Source organism: Triticum aestivum, chromosome 2B, assembly GCF_018294505.1.
Source record: "Triticum aestivum cultivar Chinese Spring chromosome 2B, IWGSC CS RefSeq v2.1, whole genome shotgun sequence".
NCBI classification, from domain to species: domain Eukaryota; kingdom Viridiplantae; phylum Streptophyta; class Magnoliopsida; order Poales; family Poaceae; genus Triticum; species Triticum aestivum.
The window spans coordinates 787367557-787378363 of NC_057798.1; the positions used below are offsets into that span (position 1 = coordinate 787367557).

General features: G+C 48.0%; 1 protein-coding gene across 1 annotated transcript in view; it reads right to left on the reverse strand.

Moving 5' to 3' along the window:
• LOC123042759 (noroxomaritidine synthase 1-like) overlaps positions 1 to 2504 on the reverse strand; it is an 8555-nt gene extending 6051 nt beyond the window's left edge. Inside the window, exons 1-2 of the mRNA XM_044465150.1 lie at positions 1780 to 2504; positions 1 to 434 (exon numbers count right to left, since the gene is read on the reverse strand). The exon at positions 1 to 434 is cut by the window's left edge and continues 12 nt beyond it. Coding sequence (XP_044321085.1) covers positions 1 to 434; positions 1780 to 2478 — 1133 coding nt within the window. The 5' untranslated portion in view covers positions 2479 to 2504. The remainder of the gene's footprint in view (positions 435 to 1779) is intronic.
• Positions 2505 to 10807: the final 8303 nt, after the last annotated feature.

Consider the following 10807-nt stretch of genomic DNA (forward strand, 5'->3'; position numbering starts at 1 on the left):
TGAGACTCGTGTATGGCGGCTCTCATGTAGACGAGAGATTTGGTCTCCTCCGGTTCAAAGATCACCATGGTGCTGCTGTTGTTAGCGCCTGTGGCTGCTTTTCGTGATGCAATAGGTGATAGTTCGTTGCGGATGGCCGACATGACATGAGGGTTTTGGGCGAGGTTGTAGAAGACCCATGTCAAAGTTGTGCCGATTGTGTCCCTCCCCGCGATCATGTAGTTGATGAGCGTCGCATGGAGCAAGCCATCGTTCTGCTGGTAGTCTGGATCAACAATGTAGGAAGACAGAATGTCCACGGAAGAAGGATCTCCCTCGTTTGCAACTTGTTCCTTCTTCTTCCTCCTCTCCATCATCTCCTCAACGAACCCACCTAGAACCATGTGCGCTGCGGCGAGCTTCCTTTCCGGACCGATGTTTAGCCACCTCATCACCTTATGCTCCTTTGCATTTGGAGCTTGATCTGTTCCTCTCCTGGCGGCACTCCCGTGGGCGCCCCGAGGGGAACCCATCCCGGCCGCCGCCTCTCTCCTCCCTCCTCTGCCCACCTCCCTCGCCGCCGCCCGGTGGCGCCGCCGGGCGAAGCCAGGCCGGCCGGGGCGGCGGCGGGGCCTTCCTTTTCCCTCCGCCCATGGTCATGGCCGGCGCGGGACGGCTTCCCGAGCGGGGGCGCTAGCCTACGGTGGGGGCTAGCGGCGCGGCGGCGCTCCGTCGGGGTGGCCTGCCTTGGCGGCGACCTGGTGGGCGGCCGCGGCGCGGCGGCTGCGGCGGGTCAGATCGGGCGGTAGCGGACCGGCACGCCTCCGGCTAGATCCGCGCGGATTTGGTCCCTGGCGGTAGCGGGCGTCGCGGGGTGGCGGCGCAGGTCCTCGTGGGCTCTGCATAGAGGTGGATTGCAGCGGCGTGGCTGCAACCACGTGGTCGGCCGGTCTGCGCGCAGCGGCGGCGGGACTGCTCTGGCGTCTGCTCGTCGGCGGCTTTCTCGGACGGCGACCCGTGTATGAGAGATGGAGGTCTTCGATCAGATCTGGGTGAAAACCTGCTATTGGCTATTGCCTAGGCCGGCGATGGCGACGCTGTCTGCATCGTTCCCTTCCTGAAGGCATCGTCATGGAGAAGTTCAAGGCCACTCTCTGCTACCTTCGGGGGAAACCCTAGATCAGTAGATCGGATGACGGCGGCTCTCTAGTGTCGTTTCCCCCCTCGGGGCGTCATTCTTGGAGGTGCACACGGCTCGAGGGACTAGAGGACGGCGACTTTGGTGGAGCGGTGCTTCATCTTTCACATTGATGGTGGCAGATCTCAACGGCATGGTGCTGTGGAGACTCGGCGTCTGATGCGCGGAGATGGACTCGTGCAGGAGGAGGAAGCTGTCTGGCGTCATGGTGACGTCGATGGCAGAGTGGCCAGACAAGGTAGAAGCCTCAATATGATCTGAAGACGGACCTGTGGAAGATGGCGGCGACGACACACGAGTGCGTCTGACCGGATTGTGCCCCAGACCCGGTATGTGGCTCGGCTGGGGCTTCCGAATGAGTTTCGGCTTCCGGCTTTTGATGTTAGGCTTAGGTGAGTGGTTTGGGTAGTGGCCCAGCTAGCACCCCCTAATCATTTTGGATAGGAGTAGCGGCATATGTTGCCAAGATGGTGGATTCAGACACATTGTTGTAACACTTTGTACGGTCCTCGAGAATAATCAATAAAGTGGCTGTATGCATCTCCCAGATGCAGAGGCCGGGGGTCATCCTCCTTTTCTAAAAAAAAAAGCCACCTCATCACCTTCCAGCCAGAGGTCAGCATGATGTGCCGGAACAAGGCCACCTCCATGACCGTGTTCATGGCGACCGCGGCGTCCATGGGCGGCATGTTCGAGGACAGGAGGCCCGGGTCCACGCCAAAGAGAGGCGTGGCAGTCATGTCGAACACGAGCCTTGTTGTCAAATCTTGCAGGTCAAACGTGGTCCCGGTGCTCGCCATGTGCATGAGCACCGGGAGGAGGCCGTTCTCCACCTTGTCGCGGCAGCAAGCGGTCATACAGGCAAGCAACCGTGGGTTGCTCAAGACTCTCCGGGCTCTTGCGCGTTGCCGACGCCAGGGCTCGCCTTCGGTGGTGAAGAAGCTGCCACCCACGATGTCAAAGATGGCTGTGAACTCCGCGCCCTTGGGGAAGTTTGCATGGTTCGTCGTGAAGATGTGCCGGACGTTGGCCGGTTCGCATGTGATGAAGAACCGCAACCCGGTCCCAGGCGGGCCGTGCGCCCTGAAGTTGTGGCCTGATCCGGCGAGGACGACGGCGAGGTAGTCGTGCAGGTTGTGGAAGTTGGCGATAAGGTAAGGGAAGACCCCCACTATTGGCCAGTTTATGGGGAGCACTGATGGGTTCTTTGATCTGCTAGACCTGAGATACAACATGTAGAGGGGAACAATAATGATGGCGAATGTGGAGATGAGCAGCTCCTGCGAGAACAAGGTCGACATTTTTTCCAGTAGCTAGTGTGGGGAGATGCTAGTGCTTGGGTGTATGCTGCATGGACATGCCGATGGCTCCATTTATAGAGAGAAGTTCCCTCTGCCATCAGGCATATGGTTCGATGGACGCATTAATACAGTCAACGATGAGAGTTGCTTAACGATAAGTACTACATATCTCCAGAATGCCAAAAATCCATTTTTTTTTGCTTAACCCCATGCTGCATTAATTATGATGTTGTATATAATCAGTGGTGTATGATCTATCGTGGAGAAGACACTGTCTACAACAAGGCCTTGGTTTAGAAGACAGTATCTTTGATTAATTCTGTTTCACATATGTCACTATCCAGTCCATCACACGTACCCGGCCCCCGGTCATCTTCCACCACGATCTCAAGTCGGTGCATGCATATGCATATGGTCTACCATGTGCCCATACTAATTCGGGATGAAAACAACGTGTATGCATGCAGCTGGTAGATATCATGGCCAGATGTATTTCAGGCATTAATCACCTCTGGTCGGCGCATCCACCACCACAGAACATATCATGGCGAGATGTATTGATAGCTGATCGGTCACCACAGCGAAAAACAGTAGTAGGAAGACCCCTACTCGCCATTTTATATTATATCAAAGGGCGCTGATCTGCGCCGGTGCGCCGGCCCAACCGTTGGGCCGGTCCAGCACCAGCCGTCCGATGCGCCAGCCAGGGCTGTCAGATCTGCGTGAGATTCCTTCGAGAAAAATCTCCCCACCGCAGCTGCTCCCCGCCGCACCGCACCGCGGGACGCCCCCGCCGGTCGTTGACCTCGCAGCAGCCTGCACCTCGCCGCACCAGCCTCGCCACGGATGGCAGCTAGCCACCTCCGCCGTCGGCCGCACCTGGGCGACGAAGCCGTCGCAACTCCGCCGCCGCCGACCATTGACACATGCAACACTCGCCGCGGTTGCAGCTAATCCGTGAATGGATGTAGCAAAAATTCAGACAGTTGTAGCAAAAACGCCGCCGGAACTCGCCGCCGCACTTGAAGCACCATGGCCTCGTGAATGGATGTAGCAAAACACGTCTCCAGTAGTAGCAAAAAACAAGGTTGTTGCAACAAAAATGTCGTAAAAAAGCACCACAGCTTCATGAATGGATGTAGCAAAAACACAGACGGTAGTAGCAAAACTTTGACACGGTTGTAGCAAAAATGGCCACCGTCGCCGTCGCCGGTCGCAAAAAATAGCCGCCGTTGCAAAACCAGAATACGGTTGTAGCAAAAAACCAGGCTACTTCCAGCAAAATTAAAATACGGTAGTAGCAAAACTTGGTCTGATCCAGCAAATCAAAAAAGATGATAGCAAAAACTGTTTCCGGTTCTAGCAAAAAAAGACACTGGTTCCAGCAAATCATGATGCCGGTACAAGTAAGAATAAATGCCGGTTGTAGCTCAGGATTTGCCGGTTGTAGCATGTTGGAGTCGCCGCCGATGTTGGTTGTAGCTCCTCGCATTGTCGCTTCCAGCTTCTCTGACGACAGCTTCCAGCAAAATTGCTTGTGGTTTGCAGCACCGGTGGCAGCCTGCGGTCATCCTTGGTCGCTGCCGTCGCGTGCCACCGGTTGCCACTCCCGCTCGTCATCGTTGTAGCATGGTCGCCGCCGTTTGAAGCGCCCAATCCCACGCCGCAAGCTGGGTTGCCGCACAACCGCGCTGATGGATGGGCGGCCGATCGCCGGTGTAGCGCGGGGCGGGTGGATGGCGGCCGCTCGCCGGAGTAGCGCGGGGGTGAGTGGATGGCGGCTACTCGCCGGAGCAGCAGGGGCATGTGGATGATGGCTGCTCGCGACATCGACGGCGGTCATCACCGGCAAGAGTTTATTTGGGGAGCAACGGGGAGAAGATGGGCGAGAGGATAAGGAAAGGAATAAATGGTGGAGTGAATCATGCGGGATGATAGAGACAGGCTTAAGCGGTGGTGGGTGGGCCTGTTGCTAGCGTGGACTTGACCGGCGGAGTTTCAGCCGGTCGACCGGCGTGAAACGTTTCCCTATATCAAATGGGATATGTGCACAGGAGCGGATCAGATCAATTACAAGGCATCTAACCAGAATTTCATGCCTTCTTTAAGGCTAGTCCGAGCACTATGTATAATTTTTTTGCCAGAAAATTTCCGATCTATTCATCAACTGTCAAGGCAGTACAAAAACACTAGAGGTAAAAAATTACATCCACATCCACAAGAGAGCCTTGGCTCAGTGGTTGGGCATGCAGTTATGCAGTCTAGCGGCCCGAGTTCAATTCCTAGAATTGACAGGTGATCGGCGGCGGCGGAGGGTCTCTCTTGAAGGAAATATGCCCTAGAGGCAATAATAAAGTTATTATTTATTTCCTTATTTCATGATAAATGTTTATTATTCATGCTAGAATTATATTAACCGGAATCATAATACATTTGATTAACGGGGTCATATCATTAGAGAATGATGTGATTGACTTGACCCATTCCGTTAGCTTAGCACTTGATCGTTTAGTATGTTGTTATTGCTTTCTTCATGACTTATACATGTTCCTATGACTATGAGATTATGCAACTCCCGTTTACCGGATGAAAACTTTCTGTGCTACCAAACGTCACAACGTAACTGGGTGATTATAAATGTCCTCTATAGGTGTCTCCGAAGGTACTTGTTGAGTTGGCGTATTTCGAGATTAGGATTTGTCACTCTGATTGTCGGAGAGGTATCTTTGGGCCCTCTCGATAATGCACATCACTATAAGCCTTGCAAGCAATATGACTAATGAGTTAGTTGCGGGATGATGCATTACATAACGAGTAAAGAGACTTGCCGGTAACGAGATTGAACTAGGTATTGAGATACCGACGATCGAATCTCGGGCAAGTAACATACTGATGACAAAGGGAACAACGCATGTTACTATGCGGTTTGACCAATAAATATCTTCGTAGAATATGTGGGAGCCAATATGAGCATCCAGGTTCCGCTATTGGTTATTGACCGGAGACGTGTCTCGGTCATGTCTACATAGTTCTCGAACCCGTAGGGTCCGCACGCTTAACGTTAGGTGACGATTTATATTATGAGTTATGTGTTTTGATGTACCAAAGGTAGTTCGGAGTCCCGGATGAGACCAGGGACATGACGATAAGTCTCGAAATGGTCACGACGTAAGGATCGATATATTGGACGACTATATTCGGATATCGGAAAGGTTCCGAGTGATTCGGGTACTTTTCGGAGTACCGGAGAGTTATGGGAATTCGTATTGGGCCTTAATGGGCCATACGGGAAAGGAGAGAAAGGCCTCAAAGGGTGGACGCACCCCTCCCCATGGACTGGTCCGAATTGGACTAGCGAGGGGGGGGGCGCCCCCTTCCTTCCTTCTCCTTCTCCCTTTCCTTTTTCCTATTCCATGTGGGAGGAGGAATCCTACTAGGACTAGGGAGTCCTAGTAGGACTCCACACTTGGGCGCGCCCTATGAGGGCCGGCCTCCTCCTCCCTCCATACTTTATATACGTGGCTAGGGGGCACCCCATAGACACACAAGTTGATCTGTTGATCTCTCCCAGCCGTGTGCGGTGCCCCCCTCCACCATATTCCACCTCGGTCATATCATAGCGGTGCTTAGGTGAAGCCCTGCGTCGGTAGCAACATCATCACCGTCATCACGTCGTCTTGCTGACGGAAATCTCCCGTGAAGCTCTGTTGGATCGGAGTTCGCGGGACGTCATCGAGCTAAACGTGTGCTGAACTCGAAGGTGTCGTACGTTCGGTACTTGGATCAGTCGGATCGTGAAGACGTATGACTACATCAATCGCGTTGTGCTAACGCTTCCGCTTTCGGTCTACGAGGGTCGTGAACAACACTCTCCCCTCTCGTTGCTATGCATCACCATGATCTTGCGTATGCGTAGGAATTTTTTTGAAATTACTCCGTTCCCCAACAGTGGCATCCGAGCCTAGTTTTATGTGTAGATGTTATATGCACGAGTAGAACACAAGTGAGTTGTGGGCGATACAAGTCATACTTCTTACCAGCATGTCATACTTTGGTTCGGCGGTATTGTTGGATGAAGCGGCCCGGACCATCATTACGCATATGCTTACATGAGACTGGTTCTACCGACGTGCTTTGCACACAGGTGGCTGGCGGGTGTCAGTTTCTCCAACTTTAGTTGAACCGAGTGTGGCTACGCCTGGTCCTTGAGAAGGTTAAAACAGCACTAACTTGACGAAATATCGTTGTGGTTTTGATGCGTAGGTAAGAACGATTCTTGCTCAGCCCGTAGCAGCCACGTAAAACTTGCAACAACAAAGTATAGGACGTCTAACTTGTTTTTGAAGGGCATGTTGTGATGTGATATGGTCAAGACAAGATGCTAAATTTTATTGTATGAGATGATCATGTTTTGTAACAGGGTTATTGGCAACTGGCAGGAGCCATATGGTTGTCACTTTATTGTATGCAATGCAATCGCCCTGTAATTGCTTTAGTTTATCACTAAGAGGTAGCGATAGTCGTATAAGCAATAGTTGGCGAGACTACAACGATGCTACGATGGAGATCAAGGTGTCGCGCCGGTGACGATGGTGATCATGACGGTGCTTCGGAGATGGAGATCACAAGCACAAGATGATGATGGCCATATCATATCACTTATATTGATTGCATGTGATGTTTATCCTTTATGCATCTTATTTTACTTTGATTGAAGGTAGCATTATAAGATGATCTCTCACTAAATTTCAAGGTATAAGTGTTCTCCCTGAGTATGCACCATTGCGAAAGTTCTTCATGCTGAGACACCACGTGATGATCGGTTGTGATAAGCTCTATGTTCAAATACAACGGGTGTAAGACATTTTTACACACGCAGAATACTTAGGTTAAACTTGACGAGCCTAGCATATACAGATATGGCCTCGGAACACTGAGACCGAAAGGTCGAGCGTGAATCATATAGTAGATATGATCAACATAGTGATGTTCACCATTGAAAACTACTCCATCTCATGTGATGATCGAACATGGTTTAATTGATTTGGATCACGTGATCACTTAGATGATTAGAGGGATGTCTATCTAAGTGGGAGTTCTTAAGTAATATGATTAATTGAACTTTTATTTATCTCGAACTTAGTCCTGATAGTATTTTGCAAATTATGTTGTAGATCAATAGCTCGCGTTGTTGCTTCCCTATGTTTATTTTGATATGTTCCTAGAGAAAAACTATGTTGAAAGATGTTAGTAGCAATGATGCGAATTGAATCCGTGTTCTGAGGATTATCCTCATTGCTGCACAGAAGAATTATGTCCTTGATGCACCGCTAGGTGACAGACCTATTGCAGGAGCAGATGCAGACGTTATGAACGTTTGACAAGCTCGGTAAGATGACTACTTGATAGTTTTGTGCACCATGATTTACGGCTTAGAACCGGGACTTCAAAAATGTTTTGAACGCCATGGAGCATATGAGATGTTCCGAGAGTTGAAATTGGTATTTCATACTCATGCCCGTGTCGAGAGGTATGAGTCCTCTAACAGTACTTTGCCTACAACATGGAGGAGAATAGCTCAACCAATAAGCATGTGCTCAGATTGTCTGGGTACTACAATTGCTTGAATCAAGTGGGAGTTAATCTTCCAGATAAGATAGTAATTGATAAAATTCTCTAGTCACTATCACCAAGTTACTAGAACTTTGTGATGAACTATATATGCAAGGGATGACGAAATTAATTCCCGAGCTCTTCGCGATGCTGAAATCGGCGAAGGTAGAAATCAAGAAAAGCATCAAGTGTTGATGGTTGACAAGAACACTAGTTTCAAGTAAAAGGGCAAAGTGAAAGAAAGGGAACTTCAAGAAGAATAGCAAGCAAGTTGCTACTCCAATGAAGAAGCCCAAAGCTAGACCCAAGCCTGGAACTGAGTGCTTCTACTTCAAAGGGAATGGTCACTGGAAGCGGAACTACGCCAAACATTTGGCGGGTAAGAAGGATGGCAAAGTAAACAAAGGTATATTTGATATACAGATTATTGATGTGTACTTTACTAGTGTTCATAGTAACCCCTCGGTATTTGATACTAGTTCAGTTGCTAAGAGTAGTAACTCGAAACGGGAGTTGCAGAATGAACATAGACTAGTTAAGGGTGAAGTGACGATGTGTGTTGGAAGTGGTTCCAAGATTTATATGATCATCATCTCACACTCCCTATACTTTCGGGATTAGTGTTGAAACTAAATAAGTGTTATTTGGTGTTTGGGTTGAGCATGACTATGATTTGATCATGTTCATTGCAATACGGTTATTCATTTAAGTTAGAGAATACTTGTTGTTCTGTTTACATGAATAAAACCTTCTATGTTCATACACCCAATGAAAATGGTTTGTTGGATCTCGATCATAGTGATACACATATTCACAATATTGAAGCCAAAAGATGCAAAGTTAATAATGATAGTGCAACTTATTTGTGGCACTGCCATTTAGGTCATATTGGTGTAAAGCGCATGAAGAAACACCATGCTGATGGGATTTTGGAATCACTTTATTATGAATCACTTGATACTTGCGAACCATGCCTTATGGGCAAGATGACTAAGACCCCATTCTCCGGAACAATGGAGCGAGCAACTGACTTATTGGAAATAATACATACTGATGTATGCGATCCGATGAGTGTTGAGGCTCGCGGCAGGTATCGTTATTTTTGGACCTTCACAGATGATTTGAGCAGATATGGGTATATCTACTTGATGAAAACATAAGTCTGAAACATTTGAAAAGTTCAAAGAATTTCAGAGTGAAGTGAAAAATCATCATAACAAGAAAATAAAGTTTCTACGATCTGATCATGGAGACGAATATTTGAGTTACGAGTTTGGTCTTCATTTGAAACACTGTGAAATAGTTTCGCAACTCACGCCACCTGGAACACCACAATGTAATGGTGTGTCCGAACGTTGTAATCGTACTTTACTAGATATGGTGCGATCTATGATGTCTCTTACCGATTTACCACTATCATTTTGGGGTTATGCATCAGAGACAGTTGCATTCACGTTAAAAAGGGCACCATCTAAATCCGTTGAGACGACACCATATGAACTGTGGTTTAGCAAGAAACCTATGCTGTCGTTTCTTAAAGTTTGGGATTGCGATGCTTATGTGAAAAAGTTTCATCCTGATAAGCTCAAACCCAAATCGGAGAAATGTGTCTTCATAGGATACCAAAGGAGACAGTTGGGTACACCTTCTATCACAGATCTGAAAGCAAGACATTCATTGCTAATAATGGATCGTTTCTAGAGAAGGAGTTTTCTCGAAAGAAGTGAGTGGGAGGAAAGTAGAACTTGATAAGGTAATTGTACCTTCTCCCGAATTGGAAAGTAGTTCATCACAGAAACTTGTTCCAGTGATGCCTACACAGATTAGTGAGGAAGTTAATGATGATGATCATGAAACTTCAGATCAAGTTAACTACTGAACTTCGTAGGTCAACCAGAGTAAGATCCGCACCAGAGTGGTACGGTAATCCTGTTCTGGAGGTCATGTTACTTGACCATCACAAACCTACGGATTATGAGGAAGCAATGATGAGCCCAGATTCCATGAAATGGCTTAAGGCTATGAAATCTAAGATGGGATCGATGTATGAGAACAAAGTGTGGACTTTGGTTGACTTGCCCGATGATCGGCAAGCCACAGAAAATAAATGGATCTTTAAGAGGAAGACGGACGTTGATAGTTGTATTACTATCTACAAAGCTCAAATTGTCGAAAAAGGTTTTCGACAAGTTCAAGGTGTTGAATACAATGAGATTTTCTTACTCGTATCGATGCTTAAAAGTCTGTCCGAATCATGTTAGCAATTGCCGCATTTTATGAAATTTGGCAAATGGATGTCAAAACTACATTCCTTAATGGATTTCTTAAAGAAGAGTTGTATATGATGCAACCAGAAGGTTTTGTCGATCCTAAAGGTGGTAACAAAACGTGCAAGCTCCAGTGATCCATCTATGGACTGGTGCAAGCATCTCGGAGTTGGAATATACGCTTTGATAAGTTGATCAAAGCATATAGTTTTATACGGACTTGCGGTGAAGCCTGTATTTACAATAAAGTGAGTGGGAGCACTACAACCTTTCTGATAAGTATATGTGAATGACATATTGTTGATCAGAAATAATGTAGAATTTTCTGGAAAGCATAAAGGAGTGTTTGAAAGGAGTTTTTCAAAGAAAGACCTCAGTGAAGCTTCTTACACATTGAGCATCAAGATCTATAGAGATAGATCAAGACACTTGATAAGATTTTTCAATGG